Source organism: Montipora foliosa, chromosome 14 (genome assembly GCF_036669935.1).
Source record: "Montipora foliosa isolate CH-2021 chromosome 14, ASM3666993v2, whole genome shotgun sequence".
In the NCBI taxonomy this organism is placed as follows: Eukaryota; Metazoa; Cnidaria; class Anthozoa; order Scleractinia; family Acroporidae; genus Montipora; species Montipora foliosa.
In genome coordinates this window covers 6,081,660-6,109,525 of record NC_090882.1, presented here as the reverse complement: position 1 = coordinate 6,109,525, position 27,866 = coordinate 6,081,660, and the positions used below count along the sequence as shown (strand labels likewise).

The window sequence follows — 27,866 nt, the reverse complement described above, 5'->3', positions numbered from 1 at the left end:
ATCAGAAACGCGATATTGAGTATATAATAACGAATGTTTCAGCTGCATCTCCTGTTGCTATGGCAACATATTACGACTCACTAATTGCTGTTTTCATGAAACCACAAAATAGCGGCTTGATGAAACAATGTTATACAGTCAATCCTTTTAACGGTAACGTTTCTTGTAAGTGTTAAATTTGTTTGAGCTTCTTTTAATCAAACAGTTCCCTCGTGCGTTCAGTTGTGGTTAATAGATCTCCACGCTTCGGCTACTCCATATTTGTCCATAAGTTTTCTGCTTTCCTTGGGCGTTTAATAACTTCGCCCAGAAGCTCATTAACGGGAGCCTCTATCTCCACTAATTTCTTGAGTCAATCCTTTCCCGAGTAAATTTATTTTTAGGAACAGGTTTTTCCCGCGAAAAGTATCATATTTCCTTCGACGCTGAGATAGCTTTGCTTTGATTGGTTTTTACAATTGTCGGCGTCCTGAATCTCCCAAGGGAGGCGTTGTATAAATAAATTTACTCGGGAAAAGGTTGACTCCGTGGCCAAGTATGGGAGATAGAGACTCCCCTTCATGAACTCCTGATGTATATCGATGGTCCTTTTAAATTGTTAAATTATTATTGGTATGAAATCCTATTAAATTTTTGCTGCCGAGGCAGCCATTTTAATCGCGATCATTTGATATGCGAGGATTTCGGGATGTCTGCGTTGTGCTCACAGTATCAAGGGCAGCGTTGTTCCGCATTTTATGTGATACGTTTTGCTACCTCTAGGCAGTACTCCACCTACTGGTGGTAAATGCTAGAAAATAGTACAAAACGCTTGGGAATAGATCTTTATTTAATTATAATTGAAAGAATTTTTTTAAAGTAGGTAGAACACAACATCTCAGCACATCCATTGCATTGTTTTTTCAGAGTTTAGTTTTAGTAATTTATATTTAACAACAACCTATATACAATATATTACAACAAATCTTATTTAAAAGATAAAAAACTTTTCACACAAGAAAAGAGAAGTATCGGCTCAAGTGAGCTCTGTTAAAAAAAATCAATACAGCCCCACTCACTTGTTTTTTGACTTTATATATTAGCGATAAAAATTCTTCCAGAGGTTTGGGTTGGTGGAGCAAATATGCTAAAGAATAGGCCAGTTTTGTATTCTAACGGGTCGACTGGATCTAGCATGAAATGGAGGCTAATTAATTTGCATTTGAAAAGATTTCCCCGCATTAGCCTCCATTTCATGCTAGACCCAGTCCAGCCGTGAGAATTCGAAAATGGTCTATTCATACTTATGAGAAATCTCCCCAGCTCCCCTCCCACCCCCTCTAAAAGAATGGAAATGGTCCATGCCAAACACAGAGTTCCAAGGGAAAAGAACTGGATTTTGAAAAGATTATTTCAGCGATTTCTTTAAGAAGATGTCTGTAAACGAATTCTGGTGCGTTATACTATATGGTTCTTCGCTATTTAACAACTATTCACCGAAGTTGACGTGGCTCAGTGGTGGATACTTTCCTCGCAGCGGGACTAATAGATTCTAGTGTGCCAAAGCCGCTAATGATCCCATACATTGTAAAGTTTCGAATTTTCAAAGCATCATAGAAAAGAAATTCTCTGGTATATCGGGTTCACATTTTTCAGAGATAGCTCATTATGGATTGCACTTTCAATATTCAGAACTTTATTCTCGGCTGACTGATTAGAAAATGAAAGCCTTATGTTAATGATGCAAGAATGTAAACAAGATTCCCCCATTGAAAGAGCCTCGTACAATGTGCTAGTCCTATACTAACAGATAATCTATTTGCCATTACGGTTTTTCAAAGTTTTTAGAGAATGTATGGGTTCACTAATGCGTTTTGCACCCAATAATTTGTCAGTTTTTGATGGCTGTTTCGCTGATCATCCAAAGAAAACAGGAAGTATGTTAATTTAACAATACCCTGAAACTTTTGAAGTCAACTTTCGTATGGACGGACACACGTACGTTTGGACAGAATTTAAGGAATAAAGTTCACAAAGATTTCCTATAGATTCTTAATCATTATGTTAGGAAGTCCATTTCGTCGTCTTTTCCAAGATCCAAGTTCTTTGGATTCCAGCCTGAGATACTTTAACCATCTTCTGTATTCGCGGCTGTTTGATGCTTTGAACAGGTAAGATTCCTTGCCCACCAACACAACCTCGAAGGCATCCTTCACATCTGCGATTAAAACAGAACAAGAAATGTTCAGTCTTGTAGCATAAGTAAGAAACTACCGTATAATCAAAATTTGGAGCATTAGCCAATCACAACAGAGAATCAAACAAGCCAATAATAACGTTCGGGTGAGCGCGGGAAAACGTGTGCGAGCAAGTGTTCAGTCATTGGGTGACAATGGGTGCGACATTTGTGAGTCAATCATCAAGTGAAGCAATGCAAATAGAAAGCAATTGGAAACTTAACCTCAACACTCAACTAAAGCTGCTGTAAAGCAGGGATGGCGCAGGGATAGCGCAGGGGTGAGAGCACTCGCCTCCCACCAATGTGGGCCAGGATCGATTCCCAGACTCTTCGTCATATGTGGGTTGAGTTTGTTGGTTCTCTACTCTGCACCGAGGGGTTTTTTTTTTCGGGTACTTCGGTTTTCCCCTCTCCTCAAAAATCCAACATTTGACTTGATTTGCGTTAATTGTTAATTTCGGTTTACAGTGTCCCCAATTAGTGCTCCAGCGATACAACGACTAGACACTTAAATAAAGTTCCTTTTCTTTCCTTTATACTGAAACCCCTCAAGGTGGATTGAAATCAGGAAACCACAACCGCGTAAATATGGCACGTTAAACCGTTCCGCATTGATAATTAAAGGCAATGAAAAACAACTTCAGTGTCCTCAAATTAAGGAAAGAAACAATGAAATGCTGTATGCTCACACCCAAGGGATAGTGTTTATGTTATTGAGAACTCGGGGTGGGGTGGGTGGGGGTGTACTCCACTGCATAATGCTTATGACTCCTCAAGCAAAATAGATCCATGCGCATGCTCTAATGACTGACAAACAACGGGAAGTTTAAATTAAAACTACTTGCAAGAATTTTTTTCATGGATACTGAATACACCACTGGGAGCTAATTACTCCTGCGCATCTTCTTGTGGTATATATTGCGGTTAGCGAATAATAGCCAGTTCTGGCATCTCCTGTCTAAATAAATCAAATCCCTTAATAAACTAAGCAAATGCCGTTTCTCAGAGGACATGCGCATCTGCTCAAGATATGCGCATGCGTCTTTCTTAGAACTCATCATCAGGAGACGAATTCCCAAAAAAAAAATAGCCAGTTTAGGTCTGTACTTTCTAAATGAATCTCCAAGTAGGCAAATTAAATGCTGATTAGCAGAAGATGTGCGCATCTACTCAAGATATGCCTAAAAGTCTTAGTTAGAACACATCATCATGGCACAGCAAAATCAGTGCAGAGACGAAATTACAGAAGAACAGACCCGGGCTTTCGCACATGGTGGAGAGTATATCATGCACAATGCAACTACAGTTTGGAATTTAGACACAGATTTCCATGTTGATTGCTCAAAAGGTGACAATCACAACTATCATTTTTTTACTTACCAGAATCCCTGTAAATTACGCACATATCCAGGAACAATGGATCCTAGAAAAATAGTAAGTGGATGGCAAACGAAATCAGTATGTTGTGATCTCCTTGGCTCAGTTATTCAAAAACCTATTTCAATTAACCAATCAAGGCTGAAACCTTGCCCGTCAAAAAAGTCAGAATGATTTTAGTTTTAATGCGGAAAGAAAATAAAAGTCCAAATCAAAATTGATGGGGCAAACGCCACATATCTTCTCTTTAAACGCTTATATTTCAAAAACAAACTTGGTTACCCGTCTCTTTTATTTCTGAAAAGTGATTAGCAGGCTAAGATAAAAGTCTCTGCAAAGTAAGAAAAAAACTCTCTGGAGCAGATTCATAGTTGAAATTTGAGATATAAGCATTTAAAGACAAAATAGAGGGCGTTTTTAGACGACTCTTTTGTTGCCATGGTAATCTATTACGTCACATTAATGAGTGTTAAAGTAGAGAAAGTGCATCTTTTCAGCCCACCAGGAACTTCGGTCAATAGTGATTCCTTTTATTAGAAGTCATAACATCGACCTTAATTGGCGATAGTCCCTCGAAATAAAGAGTAGCTTCAAAACTGAAAAGAGAAGTCCAAAGAAATGAAGAGCAAATTGCAGACAGTTCTCCCACCTTAAACAAAGTGTATTTTCCATTCAATTTCTTTCTAAGAAGAACAATAGCTGCGTCTGTCGTGTCACTTTCACCGGGAAACAGCATGTCTTCACATTCGCCTTCGTCGTCTGAATCGATTCGAATAAACTGCAATAAAAGAACCAGACAAAAAAATGAAGAAGATCCTGGCAAATCTAGTAGCTGATACAGCCACAAGATCAAAAATTGCAAATTTATCATGGAGCGCTCGCGTCCTCCACAGAACCACAAATTTCGTCATTTCATGTCATTGTTAGGGAGAGAACGGTTGAGCTATGCTCAGAATTGTAAAATGCTCGGAACAATTGTTTTTGCTTATTAAACCTATTGTTTTTGTGCCATTAAGGAGCTGCATAAAGCATGGACGACGACATCGGGTACGAGATATACCTTCGCATCAGTCCTGATCACTTCTTAAATGTGTCCAGTCATTTGGCTTGGAAAGTGCGTATATACGAACTCTCTAGGACTTAATATAAAATTGTTTTGAATGGTGAACATTTTTTGAGAGAAAATTGAAATTTTACTGTTGTCTGGTGTTCACGCCTTCCACAGAACCTCGAGGTTTGTCATGTCACCACGTCGTCGTGACTATAACGCGGGGTTCAGAAATGTACCAAAATGGACAACGCACGTAGGGTAGTGGGTGGGGGGGGGGGGGTGCGGGGCCATTGTTCTTGTTTCATATTTAAGAGACTTAGCATGGCATCTTCGTGTAACGACAAGCTACTGATTTTCGTAAGACTATGAAGATTCTATTAATCTAATTGTCTCTTTTTTGCTCGATATCTGCAGCTAACAGGCAAGACATGACCTAAAATAAAATCTTCTATTTTGGGCAAAACCAAAGATTAAAGCCTGGCGTTTAATGTTTTCCATAAACGCCACGCTAAATCTCTCTCATGTTTTGTGTCGTTCTCGTCGGACGTTGTCGTTGCTTAAGTGACCGTGTATACCTTTAAAAAATACTTTACACACCTCTGAATGACCTCTTACACAGAACAATGCGCAAACTGACAGAGCCTTCTTGCTATTGCGCCGGTTCCAAGCCGTGCCGAACTCGTGAATAGTTACCTGGAAAAGATCGAAATCACGTCGTCAAGAGATTGTTAATCACATTCATTGACTTATCCTAAAACTGCACCTTTCTGCGCCAAAGCCCTTCTTACGCAAACAAGTAGAAGGTTATTCAGCAGTTAAGCTGATATCTTTTTGGAAACCTCTAATTTCGTTACATCGGTATGGGGCATAGCTCGTTCGTGTTCTGGGTAGTTAGGCGCCATTATGCTGTTTTGTATTTATCTGTGTTGTTATGACTGTCTTCGGATGTATTTCTAGTGTTTTCCTTCTTTGCGCATCAGAAACATTTGCTTGTGCAAGCTGTGTAATTTCCATATTTCGGGCGCCCCGTTAACATAGATTACTTACATTTCTGGGCGCAAGTTATGTTGAAAATGAGGAAAAAACAAGAGGAAACGTTTGGACGTTTATCAAAATTGGCTTCCATCAAAGTGGTTGTTTTTCTGGGCATAACCGAGATAGCCGTTACCTTTCCGTCTTTTGTCCAACAAGACGCTTAGTACCGTTTACGTGGGATGCGGTTGTTAATGTAAACGTTTGGTTGCAACTATCAGTGACGACTGAGGCTGAGTGAGGGTAATAAGCTGAGTGTTAGAAGCGCATAAAAACTGATAACAGAATGCAAATTGGGTTTTGACACTAGAGCAATCCAAGCTGACCAATAGTCGCAACGCGTCCTCTTGCTGTCAAATACAAAGACGACGATCGCACAGTAGAGTAGAAACCCCGGTCAACAGGACTTACTTTACTGACAATCACAAGCACGTGGCTAACTACTATATGCGACTACGATGACGACGAAACCAGGCCTGATTTATAACGTGGTCTGCCACAGGCATCCCACGTATTTTGAAAGAGCCAACATAAAGATTGCTATGGGTGAATTTATGCGGACGTCATGGTCTACTCTTTGTGTCAACAATTTATGAATAGGCGTCAAGTTATTCACAAATTGGCTTTCGAAGATCAAAGAACTTGTTAAGCTTATTTGTCTCCCCAATTTTCAGCCTTCGTTTTTGAATTTTCAGTAAAATTATAGCGATCAAAAAATAAGTATTTGATGACAAAAGCACTAAGGAGCCCATAAATCCTATTTAAAATTGGTAGTCGGGCTCATACTTCCAGAGATAACTTGCTGTGCAATATACTTTCAATATCAACTAGAAAGTGACGTGCTACGCTGACGTGTAAACACTATGAAAATGGAGATTTTCATAAATATATAGCTTTAATCAGCTTATTATTTACCGCATAAAAATTGAATTTAACCTGAAAGACGCCGTGCATAAGCAGCTGCATCTCCTCGGTGGTCCAGTTCAAAATGTCTGATGCCATTTTCTTCATCTGTAGTTTATCGAGAGAGTCCGACCGGCCCAACTGCTGACTGGCGCGGTATCGCTTCTGACGCGATTCAACTGCTGTGTTTAGCTATGAGAGACAACGGAATCAGTCAAGTCAAGCTACAATCTCCTTCATAAATAGTTGTAATAACACTTCGCTTGAACAGCAAGTGAATAATAGCAAGTGAATAATAGCGACCTTCAGATTTTGGAGTACGAGGACGACTCTCAGTTCTGAGCACGCACATTTCGAAACTTTTCGTTTTTTAACTGTAATGCGCATTCCCAGTACAGAAAACTCGTACTCGTAGTCGTTCTCGTAGTTCAATCTGAAGGTCGCTATTAACGTACCCCTCGTCCTCCTCCCTCCCATCAATGTTGCATTTACCGGTTGGTTTTTGTACTCCAACCCATAAACATCAACGTTGAAGGGGGAGAGGGGGCAAATTGCCGTCTGTGTTACAACATTTGTGACTGAGACTTTAGATCCTTTATTTAAAGGGGAGATGTCACGCAAACTGATGTAACTTCATAACACCCAAAATCCCCAAAAAATAGAATGAAACATCGCGACAACTTCTTAAAACTGTTGAACACCGTAAAAGAAATACGACTGAAGCAAAGAGAAGCATGGATGAACACAAAAGGACAAGATTGAAATGAATTGCATTTGGGTAATCTTGAAAAAAGTCAGGCCGACGTTTTCAAGTTTATTGCAAATCGCCTTGATTAAAGTCGGGCCGACGTTTTTCAAGTTTACGGCAAATCGCCTGAATAAAGTTCGTTTTTGCTCAGAATAATCGTGTTTGTGATGTAACGATAATTTTAACAGTAAAGGACTTCCACATTACCATTGCATTGTCGAGTCTTAAACTCGAAATTAACTAAAGATTCCCCCTAAACACCCTAAAATAACGTGACATAGCCTCTTTACTAACTACAATATGCGTTAGAGTAAAGAGGTCATAACGTCACAAAAACTAAATTTGCGGAAACATGAAATTCGTCGAAATTGTCTGATGAGAGATTATTACTAAAAGATGTCCCTTGTAAAAAATCAGCCTGTTGGTGCAAATTACAATCAGTCAGTCAGACAGGTATTGAAAATGAAGATAATTATCAGCTTAAGAGGTGGTGTGATCTTGACATAAAACCAAATTCTCATGACTATCCAACAAAGAAACCTATGGCACTAGTTAGGAGAATGAAAGTTTTGATCTTGGGAATAACAGAGTTAAAAAGGACTGGGTCGAACAACCTATTATTTTCACTCTGCCAAAGTCACACCTGCTGCGCCATTTTGTTGTGAGTACTTTCGCGCTAAATCATCGTTTTGAAGACAAAGGTGTGAGCACAAACAGAACTTCCTTCGATACTATGCAATAAAAACTCTGAAAGTGTTTTTTACAACATTGCCACATTGCTTTCCTCTCACAGGAATTGTCACGGTAAGGTTGATCCCAACAAGATGGCCGCCGCGATTTCACACGATAGGTGCTGGATCCACTCTTTGTTTTTTCAGGTAAGTGGTCTCGGAGGATTAGTTTACAAAACCAACATGGCGTCTGTGACATCATGTGAATGCACTCCATACACCTTGGCCGCCATTTTAGTTTTCTTCAGATTACTTGCAAGTTGGCCCTTTCGACCTCGCTTTCAAACGTAACATTCAAAAGAATATTTAACCTTGAACGAGACCGAAAGGGCAAATTTGCAATCAAACAAAAGAATACTAAAATGGCGGCCATTTTGGAATAACGTATTTAATAGTTTCTTTGCTTACTGCATTGATTTTATTCAGTTGTTCCTCTATCTTTCTCTGCGCCATTTTTAGCTTCTCTCGATCCGTGTTTCTTCTGGGTGTGGCCTTGTAAATGCGGCTGAGTAAAAGAGGATATCTGAAAGGGAAAAACATAATGTCAAGTCGACATTAACTTATTCATATAAATTTCCTCGAAAAATAGAGGTTGGCGGGAGGGCTAGATGCCTGGCTAAGTTAGGATTCGCTGCCTTTTTGGGTAACTTAAACAACCATAACGGCAAAAAATAATAGGTGTAATGCGTAGTGCTTGTAATGTTAATTCGTTCTGCGCATCATATTTTATCAGGCAATGAAAAAATGGGAATCTTTAGGCGCGACCAGAGCCCTTTGCTTCGCCGACCACGTAACCAAAAGAAACGGAGGGCTCTGGGGACGAGAATAATTTCATTATCCCACCAACGCAATGGCATAGTTTCTCTCGGAACCGATCCTTTCACCGATTACTTACTTCATGATCCTTTGTACAGGCGCCAGAATAAAAGAGTTCAAATCCATTTTGCGGCACTTGGGATTTTCTCGACAAGTTACCTAAAGTAGAAAATACAAGCTACAGTTCATATGTAAACTCAAAGAAGAAAGTGTTTTTGTGCCAAAAGCATGCTTTTTATTTCTCTTGGTAACTCGTATCGTTTGGTACTTAAGACTGACTTATTAATCGGTAGCTTTTCACGCGCGCACACTTTTAGGAAATGTTTATTCGTTCCAAAAATTATTTAACGTGCTGAACATTCGGCGCCGATGGCTCGCGTGACTAAAAGCGCTGGAAACGCCACCGCACACTGGGAAAACTTGCTTACGCCAACAGTCAAGAATGAAACTTTGCTATATAAGCTTATAGATAGCTCTAGTGTGCGCAGGGCTTTACTCTCGTGCTGAGCATACCCCAAAACAGCACTTTGTACTCACATTTAAGAAGATTCTCAGTAGCTCTGTCTTCTTTTGAAGGGATTCCAGCAGCGATGAGGCAGCCGTCTAAAAACAAGATATCAACAAATAGCAAATTATTGAAAAATGATTAAACACGAAGCTCCGCGGCTATTCCAAGTTATTGCGCATATAAATAATGTAGAAGCTATCCAGGGATTAAAATGGCTCTGCATAACCACAAATTTAGCATTTAAGACCCGTGCAAACTGACGCGACCTTGTTGGCCAACATTGTTCCAACATCGTTCCAACATTTTTGGGTGTTATATGTTGCGTTCGTTTACGCACTCTGTTCGATGTTGGAAGCTGTTGAGCGAAGTTTGCAAAAACTGGTCAAACTTTTGAGCCAACAAGAGTACTCCCAACATTTCGTTTGTTCCGTGATCGCCGAAGAGTAGAGCAGCAATGTTGGATTCGTTTGCACAGCTCTTCCAACATTGTTGGGGCTACGCACGCGCATTTCATATGGTCTCCATGGAGATAGCAAGCATTAAATTAAAAAGATTGAAAACAAGATGACTGCCGAATTTTGTAAGTTTACAAAGTCTCATGGGTCGTATCCTTTCCAAAATACAATCCATGTCCTTACATTGTTGGCAAATTTCTAGTTTCCAAAGAAACTGTGGTGCTGCGTCGGTGGGAGGGTGAAACAAGAAAATTTGGTTTGTTCAAACGAGTTGATAAAGGTCGAATTACCACCGTGAAAGATTTGGAAAGCCGACGTTTCGAGCGTTAGCCCTTCGGCAGAGCGAATGGAAGAATTGTGGGTGTTGTTGGTTTTTATGAGGGTGTGGAGGAGCTTTGCCACTGGTGGAAATACGGTAACATGAATTTATGAATAAATTAATGGTATGACAGGCGTTCATATTGATTCCATGAGGATAGAGTGTACCTGGTTGAAAGATGACGAAGGGCTGACGCTCGAAAGGTCGGCTTTCCAAATCTTTCACGGTGGTAATTCGCCTATATCAACTCGTTTGATAAAACCAAATTTTCTTCTCACATTGTTGAAGATGTTGAGTCCGTTTGCCCACAACTGCCAACACCAACATCTGGCTCTACACGCCGTTGTTGGCATCAAACGGCAAATAACTCAGTGAAGCAAAATTTAAAACGTACTTGCAGAGTATGCAAAGCCATTGTTTTTCGTCTCATTAAATTTGTTGTTATCTGCCATTAACTTCCTCGTCGGCATCACCGTTGCTTAAGAGAGTTCCAAATCGATAAGATTACCGATACAACTCTTTCTGAAGCGTGCTTTTTTGTTTGACGTGATATACCATTAACATCGAACTCACCTGTTTCGCGCAGTATATCTCGTATGCTTGGAAGAAATCTACGCTCTCCAAAAAAATGACTCCAACATTGACCTCAGAAAATTCCTAAAGGTAGGAAATCAATTGAAAATTAGCAGTGTCAGACAGTCAAGTTTTGAAATTAATAAATGACCTGCTACAGTCCAGGTTTTTTTTTTATGTAAAAAGCCCCTAAAGTTCCAAGACTCCATCTCTCTTTTCACTCTTTGATGGAATTCTAATACCACTCGACCAACGAATTAAACTTTCGTAATTCACGAGTTTTGTTTAATTAAGAAATTTTACTAATGTAAGTATGCCACGAAGTGTCCCCTTTCTCTTCTTCCAACCTCGTCCCCAGGGCCTTCTCCTCTGCGATTTTGAAAATGGCGGCTCGTCTGTACGAGACGCCATTTTTGAAAATTGCAGAGGAGAAGGCCCTGGGGACGAGGTTGGCTCTTCTTCCCAACTTCAACATCACTCATGTCGCGAAAGCAAAGGCTTGGACTTTGGACTGTCTCCAAACAACAGCTTGCGCATACTCAATAAAGACTTTACACGATTTCTGCAAAGTCCTTTCTTTCTCGTCGAGTTAAGAAAGGCTCTGCTGGCAGGGTGCAAGACACCCTTTTTTTTTTTTAATAACCTGCTTCAATTTTACGCTGTCTTGTTGGACCATTATTTTTAATCAATGTCGCAGTTTCCTTATCAACGTGCTAAATATATTCAATTACTTATATCACCGAACGTTTAGCAACGTACCTCATCTCCTTTGGCCACAGATAATTCTAAACTTTTCTGGAGTTTGGCACAAAACTTGGAGTTCACTTCAAGCAGTTCCTGATAGAAAATTAGCGCATTCAAGGAATGGCTTGAAATGGTTCGTATTAAATGATAGGGAGTTTAAGCGATGAAGAACAACGCCTCCGAAAACATCAGCTTCAAAATATAACTTTGCACTTTCGTGAGGAGTTCGCAACTATTCCAACTTGTTAAGGCAATGCTTATATGCAAAATTTGGCAGAACAAACAAAGATTATTATAGTATTCTCAGAAGTGGCCTATACATGCAGGGGGCCCTAAGCGCCGGAAAACTTCACTTCTGATTGGTCGAGCTCAGATAGTTTTTAAGGGACTATTTGCACTCGAGATTGAAATTACCTGCAGATTCAGAAAGATAGCGGCAAGATTTTCAGGATTCAAAATTCCACCAGATTGCATCGGTAGATAGAATTCCTATAACCAGAATAGAAAAAAAAAGGACTTTTGATACAAAGTAGCGCTGCTTTCTTACTGTGTAACGATTTTCCGGGGTCTTGTCTGCTCTAAAATGGAAAGATTACCGAGTTTTTATGTTGAGCTCGAGGGAGAGGACACTTTGATTTAGATGGATATAATGTTTGAGATCTCCCATGGAACAAACTTTCATCAATCTCCGTCTTCATGAATCTAACGGGCACGAAGGTCTGTCCTGTTCTCTCCAGAAAACGCATGGTCCGGTTGGCAGTGATTAAAAAGGCTTATGGTGTGCGAGGCGACACAGGCATAAGTCAAGCAGAGTTTATAAAGACACAGATGAAGGTCATGACTAAATTAAGCGGAAGAACAATTTTTGCTGCTAAGAATTTAGTGGAACGAATAAAGTCTAAGGTTTTACTCACCTGAGGAGCTTTGCCCAGTTTGATTGATCCAAACTTTAATTTCCTTAATTCTTCTCATTGAAATTTCGAAGTTTGACACGCCATTAATATCTATTAAACTAACACGAATATTATGCTTGACCAATTGTCAGAACATTAACAAATTAATAAGTGATCGAAGCTTCCAACCTCTTTTAAAATCTGTAGATCATTTCCATAGTTGATTTCAGTTTGCACAAGCTCAATTATCGCTTCTTTTCTTTCCACTTTCCGAGCTTCACATTTGCTGCAAATCATGGGTTCTTTCGCGTGGTTTGTCTCCTTCGGTGGGACGTAGTGCTTCAGACAATCTGGGCATTCAACCTGTGTTAATAAGACGAGAAAAGAAGCTGGTAAATGGCTACAATCAGCGACAAAATTAGTAGACACATTGTGTTTAAACAGTTCCTTTTAAGTGTAAAATAACACTATAATTTGAATCATGCTCCAAATTATTGATAAGACCCCCCCTCCCCCATTCAATGTTGTCTATTTGTACTTAAATATCTCGGGAATCTCGCTACAACATTGTCTGGGGGGAAGGGGGCGAATTGGGCTACCTAAGAAGGCTAAAAGATAGAAGAAATTGTTGCATAGCTATAGGGGGTAGAAATGGTCAATGTGTCAACAATTTTGTCGCTGATTGTAGGTTTAAAAATCAAAGTAGGTTAAAACCCCACCCGAAAAAAACAATTATTTACCAAGAGAAGTTTTAGGTGTTAGATTTAATCAAGAGAGGATAAGGCCCGTTTTAAACGTCGCATTTTACATGTGCCAAATCTAATGCAAATGAGCGAACACAATAGATTTTTCTCATTTGCATTAGATTCGGCACATGTAAAATGCGACGTTTAAAACGGGCCTTAGGGAAGAGAACCATCTTCATGCTTCGCGCCATGCTGTGAAAGTTATTTTGGTCTCGTGCCCATGGTCGCCAGCCAATGATCAATTACACTGAACTAACCAATCAGGTGTATTCCTTAAAATAGCCGCGCATCATGACCACGCGATAAATTTAGATTGACAGGTGACTCCAACCGGATTCGAACCCACGCTTCCTGCGATGCTGGTGCAATGCTCTACCAACAATTTGACCTGCTCCCAACTGTTTGTGGCTTCATAGCTCACTTAAGTTCGTAGAGCACTACACCGGCATCGCATAGGTCATGGCATCCAATCCTATTAAAGCAGCCTGAAGTTTTTAGGTGTCTGCGAGAGACACCTTAAATTGTCCATACTATTGCGAGGATCTTTTCACTCTTTCGTCTAAAGCGTATTTGTTGAGAGAGTGGAGGTTTCCCCGTGGAAATGAAACATACCATGTCTTCCGTTAATGAATGGGAAGAAGTCTTCTTTTTCGGTGTCGGCGTATCGCCTTTTTCCGCCTTTCTTCTGCGGGCCAGTTCCTGCCAGTGTCTCGCTGAGGCAGCTACGACCGACCACTGCTCCGAACTCTTCATTACAATCTCCTCCCAGGAACGCCTCAAGTGACTCTGGCCCAGGTCTCCCCCGACACCACTGTCGGTGCGTTCTACATCAGCTTCACCTTTAGGATGGTCATCTGTTTGAAAGTAACCATGGGAACAGGTGGATTTTTTTTTTTCGGTAGTTTTTGTTTGGTGATAGTTTTCCGTTGAGTCATACATGAGGGTGCTGATAAATTACTGTACGACAAAAGCGCTAATGAGCCTGTACATTCTTTTTAAATTTAAAATTCTTAAAGCAACAGTTTACGTAGTACAAATAATCTGGCATGGGACTCAAAGGATAGCAATTAATAAAACGAGCTTCAAAACATTCAGTGCTAACTTTCCTAGCGGATCGATCAGAACACGATGTATATATGCTAATCATGCAAAGAAACAAAAGGGTTACAAAGAGAATACATCTTGTTAAATAGGCAATTTTTTCACGATAGCGTCATTTGACTACGACCACCAGAATTGAGTTTTTTTTTTCTTTTCTTACTTAAATGTTGTATTCCCATTCTGGTACTTGTCGTCAAATGACGTCATCATGCAAATGTCCCTTTGAACTCTTAATGACGTTCAATCAAACAGCTTACCTTCAGAATCTTGTTCATCAAACACGTCCTCATATTCTGTCACGTTGGAATCTGTTTCATACTCATACAAATGGGCGGAGCCACTGTCAGCGCTGATGTTGCTATGGAAACTATCCCATCGTCTTCCCCTTGTTCCCCGCTCGTCGTCCATTGAATCCAATTCACTGGATATACTTACGCTATCGTCCAGGTCCGTATCCGACCACGTGCTACTGGCCACACTGAGCATGCTCGTGTGAATGCCTCCTCTCCGAATACCTCTGTCGGTGAGAAATCGGTGTCGTCTGGGGCTCGGTGATAGACTGTTCGGTGAATCGCTTCGTTTGACTTCGATAGTTTCCTTCGAATTATGTTCTTCTGTACTTTCCTTTTCTTCACGGCTGTCCTTAACTGTTGCATCGCTTTTGCTGATGATGTCTGCTAACAGTTTTATGTTAGGCAAGGGAGACCCGCCCGGGGAGTTCAATTTCTTAGTTCTCTTAAATTGGTTTGCACAAAGAATTGCTCTGGAGGTACCTTTCAAGGAAAAAGCGCCTTTCTTCCGGTTTGGGGAATCTGAAACCACACCGTCTGTGCTCGCAGATACTGTATCTGCTGTGATCTCACCCTCGGAAGCCAACGCCTTGAAGTTGACTTCATCGGAAACTCGACATTTGGGAAAATCTCCTTCAGGACTTCTCGGATCCATATTTTTCTTTCTGTCCTTGCTCTCGCTTGAAATATCTTCCGTCAAACGTTTTGTACTTGTGACTTCTCTCGCACCTGGAGAAGACTCCAGAACGTCATTGCGAAGTCCACTTTTTCGTTTGAGTTCCCTGAATCTTTCAGCTGCTGACTTTTTCAATTCATTAACATTACGCAAAGTGTTGTTAACTTCCCGCGATGATTCAAGGCTAGAATTATGGTTAGATAAAGCACTTTCTTTAGAAGTTACTCTGTTTAAATTATCTGTTGAATTACGCGTATTATTTTTGTCTTCTAGACATACTTTTTCCGCCGTCGTAGGCGATAACGTTCTTTCAGATTTATTCTCATCGCTTGTTGTTTCCTTTGCTCCTAAACTGGTTCTGCTAGAGCGAGAATCTTTTTTCTTGTCTTCAGGACTTCTCGACTTCAGGTCTGCCTTCGAATATAGTCCATATTTGAGCATTAATTGATGGATCACCTCATTCTTAGAAAAGGGACTTTCCTTTCGCTCTTTTGGACTATTTGTAGAGTCATTCAGTTCTTTAGATGTTACAATGCTAACAGGATCCTTAATCTTTGCCTTGTCGGAACAATTCAACTTGTACTGTTCGTCGTCTCTCCTGGACGCATTTTTTGCCGATATATCTTTGCAACTCTCGTACAAAGAGGAGAGCCTCTCCTTTATTTTTGACTTTGAATCTGAGTTAAGCCTTAACTCGTCTTTAGCGTTGTTCTTCGAAGATTTCAAAGACTCCAGTATCTCGCTTTCCGCTAGAATGTTACCTTTCGAAGCTTTCTCTAAGTTTTTCTCTTTAAATTCCCTGAAAGATGGAATCGGAACATTAGCAAGTGGATGTTTCTCCCTGTGGCTCACTACAGCGAGCGGTAGGCTATCTCTTCTTTTTCTTGTCATTTCTTGCGCAGCCAACAGATTCTTGTCCTCTCCGAAATTAGACAATGATACAGCACGATTTAAGGTCGGCGTTCTGCCTCGGCCTTTGTCGTAAGATTTTCGATTATTGTCGCTCTTACTCGTAGAATCCGACTCTCGCGACGAACTCTGTACAGTAGACGTCGTATTCGCTGGAATTCCGTTCCGAAGTAACGAATTGTCGAGTGAACGAGACAAATTCGATGGTGATGGGTATTGGTCTCTCCTGAAGCTACTCGGAGTTTCTGACTCTGACCGGAGATTTTCCGACTCTCGAGGTGAGACTTGTTCGTAACTCCGTGAGGTAATCCTCATTGAACCATAACCGCTGTCGTTTAACGAAAAATCGGACTCGCTAATACGGGAGCGAGATTCAATAAATGCACTACGAGAGGAGAGTTTAGGAGCTGATGACGATTGTGAGCTGACGTCACTCAACTGTGAGGGGGTGGGTGAGGATCTGCCAGTCTGGGAAATCGCGTAAGGGGCGCTAAGAGAGGAAAAGCTGGTGGAGAGATCAGGAACACTACCCGACGATCGCAAGCCCCATCCGCTATTGTAAATCTCTGTGCCTTTACCAGGCTGTGAATAAAATGTCCTTTCACATCGTGAAACACCTCCATAACCTGGATATTCAAACGTTCTTTGAAGAGCCGTAGGAGGATGCGACAAATGCCCACTATCGTTACCAAGGTTACTGAGGTCGCTCATAGATCGCGATACAAGTCTTCCGCTCCTCTCCACCTCCCCCAAAGGGCTCCGTAAAGAATCACGTGACCCTGTCTTTGAATACTCAAGGTTGCTATGGTTGTGGTAAATGTCCCTCAGTGGAAGTGGTCCCTGCTGGTGAAAACCTGATGAACCCTTCTGTTCGACTCTGAGATCAGGCGTGGAGCCTGCGTGATGTGAGGTGAAATCACGAGCAATGTGGCCAGTCATAGCCATTACATATCTTGGGTCATCCAGATCATTGAGGTGTGATTGGATGCCCGGCTCATAAGGTGACGAGGGTACGTAAATGAAATGGGCTTTCATTGAAGGGTCACTTTGACGTGTCATACTTGGCGCCCTCTCTAACAATGACCGATTGTCTTTTTTGACGTCCAAGTTGCTGTTCCGTGTGTTATTCAGAGAAGTTTCAATTTCCACTTGAGTGCTTTTTGCTGGATCACTATGACGTGAAATTCTCCGGGGCCTCTGCACCGAAGGTCCATTCTCGATGTTTGGGCTCGTTATTGAATCAATATTCCATGGTGTATCAAGTTTCTCATTTGGCAACGTTTCATTTCCCACAGAAGTGGATATTGATGGTTCGCTGTTGCGAGACGTGCTCCGAGGTCTTGGCATTGATGCTTCAATCTCTGCATTCGGCCTTGTTCCAAAATGGGCAGCCAAAGAATTTGTTTGTCTTGGAAATGGAAAGAGTGCGTGACGGCTCCCCATTGGAGGCTGCGAACGTCTTGCTTTGACCTAAAGCGACGAACGAAGATTAATACTTAAATTCTTGCTAATTGCTATAGCTTTGCCCTCGGCCCTTGCCTCTGCAGGTAGCATGAAAGGACTTTTGCAAAGACGACGGCAAAGTCAACGAAAATGTCACCTGAAAATAGACTTTGCGCTATTGTATTGTAATTATTCCATTCTGCTTGCGTCGTACAATGCTGACAAAGCAACTGGAACAGTAGAAACGGAGTAGACGTTCATGTTTTCTGCGCGTGGCGCCTGTTGTATGCTCTCCCTCTTTCCCATAGTCTTTTATCGTGTAAAACGAAAGAACTTTGGGACAAATTTCATTTTTTTTTAAGTGCCGGTATTATGATCAAAAAATCACTTCCTTTTTTTTCTTCAGATTTTGAAAGTGTGTTTGCTTAACACCTGCCTGGCAAGATTTTTGAGCTTTGATTTTTATGCAAAGGCTGTTTACTTGCGGAGTGTAAGTTTTGGATTTCACGGTCCGCCATTACCGAAGGTATTCAAAAGTGACCGACTGGACCTCAGAGGTTTGGATCTAGGGAAAAGTGACGTCATTCACTCAATAGCTCAAAATTTCAGCGTGTAAACGCAGTTTGTTATGTATGCAAAACACGAATTTAAAAATCTGAAAGCCCTAAACTCCCGCGCTGCATATTAATTCAGTCACGTACAAACGCATTGCGTTCTTAAACTAGTGAGTCTTTGACGTCATTTTCTCCTCGATCCAGCTCTTTCAACATTTTAAAGTTAATAATGGCGGACCATTAAATAGGAAAATTCCAGTTAAAAAAAACAAGTGTCTTTTTGAAATTAAGGCTTAAAACTACGATCACTTAGTGTTTAGTTAACATGGTTTTGAAATCCAAAGAAAAAATAGATTCGATTTTTTGATCATTGTACCATTTTAAGTGTAACAGGCGTGCTTCCGTTTTGCTACAACGTGACTCACGAATGGTATTAATTACACCGTTGCTTTACTCAATTATAAGCACAAAACGTTCACAATTATCGTTCGAAAAATTGATTCGCTACAATCGGCACCGTGGACAAAGACAAATTTAGCCCCTGCGGACCTTCCCACGGTGGAAAGCGACGGTTGGTCGCTGGCCTCGAAAAACAAAGTCTACTAAAGAAAAAGAAAAAATCCGCTGTTTTATTGTAGTGTTTTAATGATACAAGACTGAAGAAATATCGCTTTGGCTGAGTCTGTGCTCCACATATCATCCAGGCTAAAAGATTTTGAATACTGAATACTAAGTACTGAGTATTAAGAATTTAAATGTTCAGTTAACCTTATCTTCCTACGATCCAAACGTTCCTTCTTCCAACTAGAATCATAGAGTTCTTTGTTGTGTAGTCTTGAGAATTTGGTGTTATATCAAGACCTCTTAAGCTGATAATAATCCTCATTTTTAATACCTGTCTGACCATCATTTCATTGCAATTGTGAAGAGAATTTACATATTGATCACTCCTGAAAGCCAAAGGCACTATGTTCAGAAGAAAATTATAAAACGCATCTAATATGGTCACAATAATTGAAACGTTTGACAAGTAAAACAGTTAATTTTAAATCGTTTTGTATTTGCGAATTGAAGCAAAAGTGTCATCACAGTGTTTGCTATTAATTCAATGTGGAGTTTAAGGTTTCCAATATCAACTTCCTAACGTGAAAGTTCCTTACTTACTAAGCCAGCGTCTCGGTTCGGATGTAAAGTTTCCCGCAAAACGAGCTGCGAAACCATAGTAGATATGGGGAATCCCTCACAAGTGAAATAGAAAGAACGGATGAATCGGTTCTACAAAACTAGACTTCATACCTAATATTTACAGCAAAGAATAGGCAGAAAGGTCTATTCCTTTACAGCTTCCTCAAATTAGGAGCAACACTGATTTAACTCGCCAAGGCCTATCGAATGAAGCCGTTTTGAATGTCAACCACTTGACTGGTTCACTCGTTCACTCGTTGCCAGAGTGACGGCCACATGTACACATTCATACCGATACCATTGTAATTTTTGCAAATAAGCAATGCATACCAGTGATGATAAATTGGGGGTGTCACTGTGACTGACCTGGGTAACCTGTGGTTCATGCTTTTGGGCCACGTTGAGTTACGGTTATGACTAGAATGGATACTCCAAAATAAGATGAGACACTATAACAACTACCTACCCCTAACAACTTACACGTTAAGGGCCAAACAAGCTGACAAAAAAACGGTCATTCCATGCACTCCAAGTAGTACCATTTGCAGGGTTAAGTACTAATCTGCACTATTTAAGTCTCGGCACTCGTTCGAGAATGGTATTTTTCTGGTCACGCTCTCTTTTCACAAATTTTTTCACAAATTTTTTAAACTTTGCAGTATCCATTTTAGTCACGGCCGTTGAGTTATTGCTTACCTCATCCCAGTCGACGCCCAAGAAAAACGGATGGGACTGGATCTGGTCGGCTCGAGAGATCTCACCTCGCAGCAGTCTATTTATCAGATCATTGGCAGCGGCGGAGAGAGTACTGGGGAGAAAAATTTATGTGAATTTGAGGAATTCCAAAATGGCCGCCATTTTAGTATTCTTTAAGTTTGCTTGCAAATTGGCCCTTTTGGCCTCTCTTTCAAATGCATAATTCAAAAGAATATTTAACCTTTGGCCAATTTGCAATCAAATTGAGCTGCAGTTTTTACCAGAGAACGATTTTACTTCTTTCTTAGCATGAATCCTGGTAACGGATCTTCAATATTTTTAAACAAAAAAATACTAAAATGGCGGCCATTTTGGACTGATTAAGGTGTAAACATATTATCCTTGCCATTTATTTTATCCCGTACCAAACAGATAATTGCCCATCCGGCCAATTTAGAGGGGCTGTACTGAATTCATTTACGTAGCCTGCAAACTCTGAAGCTCAAATTTAAATCAATTATTTCGACTTTCACTCTAGTGTCAACCACTGTGGCGAGATGGATTCAGTGTTGTGATTGACTAATTTCGATTAACTTTGTAAGTTTCTGGTTTTAACGGTCCGCTAACCGCCTCGGCCAATGTGATTGAGGCAACGAAAAACAAAACACTTCGTTGGAATTTCAACTTCAGAGTTCACGTGTCTTTAAAAGGCACTGTAATGAATTAAACGAATATTCAAAGTGGGAGCTGCAGTTTTCGAAATCTCTGGGCCTTTTTTTAAAATTCATGATGCCGCAATCCTTTTAGTCAGTAACATGGATACCTTCTTCGTGCTGGTTCCAAACCCGGAAGTTCGCCAGCCATAATGCCTACTGACGTTTACCAAATGGTTTCAAACTGCGTGTGCGTGTCATTCGCGTCTGCCTAGGCGTCGGTAGATTTTTTAAGTTTACGTCATTGCATTTTTAGACAAGTTTTTTAAAATAAGTTTTCGATCGAACGAGCGACCATTCTCGATCACAAGAGTATCAATAATTATGCAAGGCTTAGCATTGGTTCTCGGAATTGATGTCTGTTACTCTTATAAATATTTTTTCCCTGTTCTCATGTTTGAGCGGGACGCAAGAGCGTTGCGCAACTACTCGAAATGTAGGTTTTGAAAGGACACGAAACACTTCATCACATTTTGTCGAGATTTCCAGTTGACGTAGTGCTCACGGAGAAGGTATTTCACTCTTCCTCGGCCATTTTGCTCGCCCGATCTCTCCCCTTACCTTAAGCTTTTCGGTTGGTCTGTACATAACGTAATTCCATAAAATCGTTCAAGACAGACTTAAGGATGATTCGATTTTTCCCCTCTTACAAGAATCCACTTCTCCTTCAGGACACAAATTAAATTAGTAGTTAACTTTGATTAAACTTTGGGTTTGATGGAATTACGGGAATGCAAATAATCTGGTTGTCAATGCAACGATTATTTATCTTTGTTTCTCCTACACCTGCCATTCACGAGCGATGAAAAAATCCCAGATGAGCCTTCTTAATTCGTCTCTCAGACGAGCTAATCTCTTTATATTTAGCCTGAGTAAATTAGACTTGTAAGTTTTACTCTTTGCCATATTTTCATCCAATATCAGATGTTTGTTTTTACTTAAAAGTGTGCCTTACTTTTCACTGATCAAAGAAAATTTATCAAAACTAAATATCAGTACGTCGCAAAAATTTGGCGGATATTAAAGGGATGAAGTCTTTATCCGATCATGGCGTAATTCCTCCTTTTCCAACCGCGCTTGGTTGTTCTGCCTGAAAGTTGCTTGTTTCTTGTGCATGTATAAGGGATTTTAAGCAGACATGACGCCAGAGCCAACGTAAACTTTATTCAAAAATTTTAACTTTTAGTTGTTGTAAGTATAGTTGGCGATTGTATGTTTCATCGCTTCTACTCAAGTTGTAGCATATGGGCGCCGTATCCTCTAATTGGACTAGCGACAACGGTTTTGAAGGGAATGCGAGAATGAACGATTTAACGTTGTATGCTCACGACTTAGATTTGGTTTATTTTACATGGACTTTCTGCAGAGTACGGAAAATAAAAAAACCAGCAAAACCATAAAGTTCGGAATGTTTAGCAATTGATGCTTGCGCAGTCGAGGTAATTTAGAGAGCTGGTTGCACGACCCTGCATAAGCCAGCAATCTTCTCGTGACACGTATCCGAACTGATTCGCTCTGACGAAGGGCTAACGCTCGAAACGTCAGCTTTTAGAATCTCTGTACGGTGGCCAATTTACATTATCAACTCCGTTGATAAAACCAAATTTTTGTATACTACTTCCCCACCGACGCAGCACCACAGTTTATTTAGAAACTAACCCTTCATTCATGACGTCAATATTGCCTATGAAAACGATCTGTCAATCATTCGATAAGTGTCTTCGATAAGAAGCTCCATTTCGCTTCAAGTACCTGTCAATCTCCAAGACAGGAGCTTTTGAAGTTCCCTCTATTCGAATAGAAACCGGTCACGTTTGTGCGTAATCGCAATTATAGGAAACAAACGGAAATTTGTTTATATAGTTTACCAGGATTCAACAAAGTTGGCAACAATTTACGGAAATTTTTACGCCTAAAAACGCCCTTTAAGGTCAAATAAATTGATGTTTTGTAACGGAATTCTTTCGTTCTTCCCACGTTATGTTTAGCTAGTTCACATCCGTAGTAACAAAGCTGAAAAGATCTACTCACGGATACTATATCCCGCAAAAATCCGTCAGAGTTTAAAAGCGATTTTCCATGCCGTCTTATCCTGTCCGATACACTGGTAGGGCAGGGATTTAAGCTTGGACAACAGCAACGCCGACGAACAGCAACGCCTACTTCAGAACACAACTTCGTGCAAGCATAAGAATTTCGCGATTAGTCCATCTGGTTCACGTTGTACAGAACAGGCGAACTATCAATGTCTAAGATCATATGAAGGGACTAGTACGAACAGTTAAAATTAAAGGTAGAAAACTGCTGTGGAACAGTTCATAGATGACTCCTCGCGTTGGCGCTTTGTGACGTACGTCAGTGAAATGCACTGAAATGCGTGCCGCCATTACAGCACGATTATTTTTTCCTTTTTTAACCAATTATATTCCAGCTTTGTCGCCTTGTCGTTGCTGTAGCCGTCGCTGTCAACTCCCGGGCATTGGAAGTGCACGGCCAAAAGAGCGAGGGTTCGAAAGCTGCCCGAATCAAATCCCAGGCGGTTATTTTTGATTAGGCAATTTAAGCAACGACGCTTCAAAATATAAGTTCCTGGGGTCTAAATACGTGTTTCGTGTTTCCACCTCTTCCCTACTTTTACTAAAAAGCAGTCTATCCCATAACTGGATTAGACAAAAGGCGTTACAGTAAAGACAGCGAATAGAAGATTGACTGTCGCAATCTTACGCTGATGCCATCTTTGAAAGTATGGTTATTTTACGTTGTATTTTCGCACGGTGCGAAAACGAAATGCGCTAAAATGCGTCTGCCACGTCCACAGAATAAAATTATTACTTTGTTTTAACTCCATCATAACTGAGTATAAAGAGAGAAAAAATATACTAAGACCATTTTTTAGTGTTGTCTGATGAGTGCGCTCAAACTTACGCCTGGTTTTACAAACACATTTGCTGCAAGGAAGAAGTCCGACTTCTGCCTAACGCGAATATAACATTTATTCACTGAGAAAATGCTATCCCGAACCTTGTCGGTTGCGAACCAGTTTTGACCTTTTTTCAACAATGTAGCAAGAAAAATTGTGGCATGACCTTTATACAAAATGAAGGTATTTGAAAGCTAAGACTTTAATGGCATGGTGTCAATGATATTGAAAGAAAGCGAACTTATTCAGACAGAAAGGCAGCTCGCTAAATTCAAACCGGAACAAAAACAAGACAGTAAATTAAAAGAATGCAAACCCTATAGACGATCTCGTGACTTTAAAAAGAAAACATTTTCAGACGAAAACCCAACAAAATGAAAGTCGCGAGCCGGTTGAAAACTATGCGTCTCTGTTGCAATTTTATATATCCGTATAAACATTTTCCTTCACGTTTGTGAAATATCATTGCTAGTTGCATAACAAGAAGGAGAAGCTTGGCGAATTTATAGAAATTGTTATACCCGAATTTCAGTATTTAGAAGAAAAACGATGCTGGCTAGCACGTCTGGGTTGTTCAAGGTAACCACATACTTAAAATTGTTTTTAGTTGTTATAGAGCAATTTAAACCACAAGCACAATATATTTAGAAGTTATAATGAGTTAAAGTACTAGGTAAGACTTCCGATGCTCGATTCGTCTGATCTTTTTAGGCGCCTATCTTTCTTTTTTAATTTAAAACTCTAGAGATTCTCCGCCAAATTTTGTTTTTTATTCAATTTAAAACTAAGCGCTGAAGGCTGGATTGAGAATTTTAGTGAGGCTCGTGGTTTTTGAATTCTTATTGTAGAAATTAGCGCCACTCGCTAAGCAAGGTGCTCTTTGATAATTATTCTTGCGAGACGAAAACTATTAATGAAATTAAGGTTAAGCGAACGACAAGTAGGTTAAAGTACTGACACTATGACGAGAGGATCATTGATTACTAGAAACTGCCGAGCGCGTCAAAAAGCTTTTAACGGCGAGAAGAGGGTGTAGATATATTTATGAACTGTCGAATACGGCAAGTCGATAAAATGAGACAATAAAAACCATAAGCGATTTCAACAAAGGTTTCCGACATAGTAACGTTCATGATATATGAAGGAAGAGCCATACATACCACTCCATTGGAGACCGAGGACAGCTCTCTCCAGTAAGCATGGCGCAGATAAGAACTCCTAAAGACATCCAGTCCTCGTGGAAATCAAACTCGCTCTTGAGATTGTGGTTGTTATCACAAGGGTCACCATGGCAAAACGAATCGAGCGAACACACGCACTCTCGTTTACTCCAATAAAATTTGCCACAAAAACTCCGCCACATGACAACATGACCTTCCAAATCGAGATACACGGTTTCCAATGAAAGATCGTTATAAGCCAGACCGGCTTTATGGAATTCCTCCAATGCGATTAAAATCTCCGCCGCGTAAAACCGCGCAAGTTCGCGAGGAATTGACGTACCAAACGATTTAACGAGTAGATTTAGAGACTCCTTTCCTGGGAAATCCAAGATGTAGTAGAATTTCGAACGAGTTTGAAACGTGAACCGAAGATTAACCCAAAATCGCGAGAATGTCGACCTGGTTTGTTGCACATAAGGACTTACTGGCGCTTTGGAATTTGCGTCCCGAGATGACACTTCCATCGTGTAAAATCGACCCGTGTCCTTGTGTCTAACTTGATAGAGCTTGGAGAATTCATTTCTCTGTATAAACTAAAGAATGACATGAAATTCGATAGTATTTTTACGAGAAGAAAATGTAAACAGTAAACAATAAAAGGAAGACACTGTGAAAATTGATTCTCAACTGGGACAACTCGTTCGATCTCCTGCAGTTTTAGATGGACACAACTAACTTTAAAGAAGTTTTTGAAAGTTTTATCAAACTTACCGATTCTACTTCGAAACAATCTGTCCCGTGAATTTTTTCATCCGTCATGCTTGGTACACGTTCTTGAAAACTTCTTTGCAAGAAAGTACACAAATCATCTCTGTCTTAATGTAGTTGAAAGAGCAAATTTCGACACACGATAAACGCTGAATTCGGTGAAGCGTTTGACGAGCTTTGCGCCATAGTTAACAGTGAAGTTATCAAAGGCTGAAAACATCTTTCAACAAAAAATTCGTTCATTTTTAACAAGTCGTGTGTCTCAATGCATTGGACATAATTTTGGATTTGCCTGCATTAAAACGCGTCACGTATTCTCGACCAATCAGCTAAAAATAATCACGTCGATTGCTAATGCAGCAGTTTCTTAATACACTTGAACAAACATCGACTATGACTTGTCCACATTGTCTTAAACAGCCTCCAAAGAGCTTTATTCATGAATGAATAATACGTGTCTTGACTTCGGATTACAGTAAGCCTGGACGACATTAAACCAGAACATGATGCAGGAACTTGACGTGTATAGTTTTCAAAAGTCAACGAAAAACGTTTTTGAGTTTGAAAGAATTTTGCATCACAAAGGCAAACAGGTTGGGGATTAATACAACTAAATGAAAGAAGTGTAAATTAGCTAGCTCATAAATTTATGAACCCATATCACTCGAGATCACACTTAGCAGTAACGAATAATTGCCTTTTAACTTTTGAAAACACAAGAGGAAACTAAAATTTGTACTGACATTTTGGACGTCCGGGAGCAAATGTCACATTTGTTTGCTTTTCGGCTCTGTGTGCTTTTAATCCCGTAACATTATGAGCAAGAATATAAGTAAATTTAAACCATAATAATTATCATTGAGAAATGAGCCTTGCGTTAGCGCAACGGAATAAGACGATTAAGGAACTTCGGATATGGAGAATTTTACGAGATACAACACAAGTGAAATTCTACGTTGATACACAAGCTCAAACTGCATGGTTGAGCAAATAACATTCGTGCGGTGGGCAGTGCAGAACGTTGACCCATTCATAAACTAACAACAAAAGTAATTAACGCACACCTTGACGTAACTTTTTTGATGTACAACAAAAGCATTGTTCAAAGCAGTGGGCGTTATGTATCCAAGAGCGGTTACGCTCCGTGGATCAAACACCGTTTTCAAGTCAGGCTTCAGAGATCGTTTAGGGGGTAACAATCTGGAAGGACTGGAAAAACGTGTTAGGCCCTGTCCACGCGTATCCGGGTACACTTTAGTGCACAGTGCTTTTGACAAAGATTGTGGTTGTTGAGCATGTGCAAAATCGTATGTTGACGCCATTTTCTGTTTTATTAACGACTCTTTCAAGGCCCAAGGTGGATACACTATATTGATTTATCTCACCCGGAAAAGACTGGATCCGATAGAGTTACTTCAGCGTATCGAATATTTGCGGATACGACCGTACTCGCAGCCTATTCAAAAATTTCCACTCTGGAGATTGTGTTCGTATATTTCCGGATACGGCTTCTGAATTCGCCGGATACGTGTGGAAGCAAGCCGTATTCGGAAAAAAAATTGCAGATACAAAATTTCCGGATACGTGATGACGGGGCCTTAGTTAAAACTGATTCAAGGGCATCGGAAAGATTACATTCACCTACGGATTTTCAAAGTTGTTGCATGGATTTTCGTATCATGACAAACGTTTTGATTTTCGGAAAGCTAAGACTATTTTGGAAAGAATAACTTAGCTCGGCGGTTTCGGCATTTAAGTTTCCAGTCCTTGAACGTTCTTTGTTGTTTTCTAGTCGCGGTTGTTTCCAAAGTTTCTCATAATACAACCGAAGGTTGAGCAAAATCCATAACAAAGGGATAGAAACTACAATATTAACGTCTTACTAACCGAGCGCGAGGGCCGTACTGGGGAATATTGGCCCGAGGTCGTGGCAGTACGGACCGAGCGCAGCGGGGTCCGTACAAAAACGACCGAGGGCCAATATTTCCCAGTACGGCTCGAGCTACAGTCCCGGACAAAATTGTTGAAACACTTTACAATACCTTGCCCTCCTACAATGTTGTTTTGACAATTGGGCTCAGAAACTGGCGTTAAAACAACATTGTGAGGGGAGAGTGAGCTGCGAAAGTTTCAGATCTGTATAGTCGTGGACTGTTCCAACGAATTTTGTCACAGACTGTAGCTCGGTTAGTAAGTAGTTTATTATATGGCTTTTTAATTACCTTTTGCTTTGTTTTTGCAAGCCCGTAATCGGCCCGTGGGCATTACGGGAGAATAATGCCCTACAATTCAGTCACAATTAGCCAATCAAAACGCGCGTTACATTGGCTACAA

The 27,866-nt window shown here is 40.4% G+C and overlaps 1 protein-coding gene across 2 annotated transcripts; it reads right to left on the bottom strand.

Moving 5' to 3' along the window:
* Nucleotides 1-817: 817 nt before the first annotated feature.
* LOC137985297 (serine-rich adhesin for platelets-like) lies at nt 818-25,791 on the bottom strand. 2 transcript variants are annotated; one of them, XM_068832872.1, is made up of 17 exons: nt 25,536-25,791; nt 24,762-25,357; nt 19,969-20,080; nt 14,473-17,560; nt 13,727-13,968; nt 12,558-12,731; nt 11,890-11,964; nt 11,491-11,568; nt 10,732-10,815; nt 9,414-9,479; nt 8,956-9,035; nt 8,469-8,583; nt 6,615-6,773; nt 5,244-5,339; nt 4,245-4,373; nt 3,599-3,641; nt 818-2,197 (listed from the first exon to the last, which is right to left on the bottom strand). In XM_068832872.1, exons 1-17 carry the CDS (start codon nt 25,581-25,583, stop codon nt 2,022-2,024), a joined length of 5,361 nt encoding a protein of 1,786 aa, XP_068688973.1. In that variant the 5' UTR covers nt 25,584-25,791; the 3' UTR covers nt 818-2,021. The 2 variants fall into 2 exon arrangements, with proteins under 2 accessions (XP_068688973.1, XP_068688974.1); XM_068832873.1 differs by lacking the exons at nt 24,762-25,357; nt 25,536-25,791 and adding an exon at nt 21,243-21,369.
* Nucleotides 25,792-27,866: the final 2,075 nt, after the last annotated feature.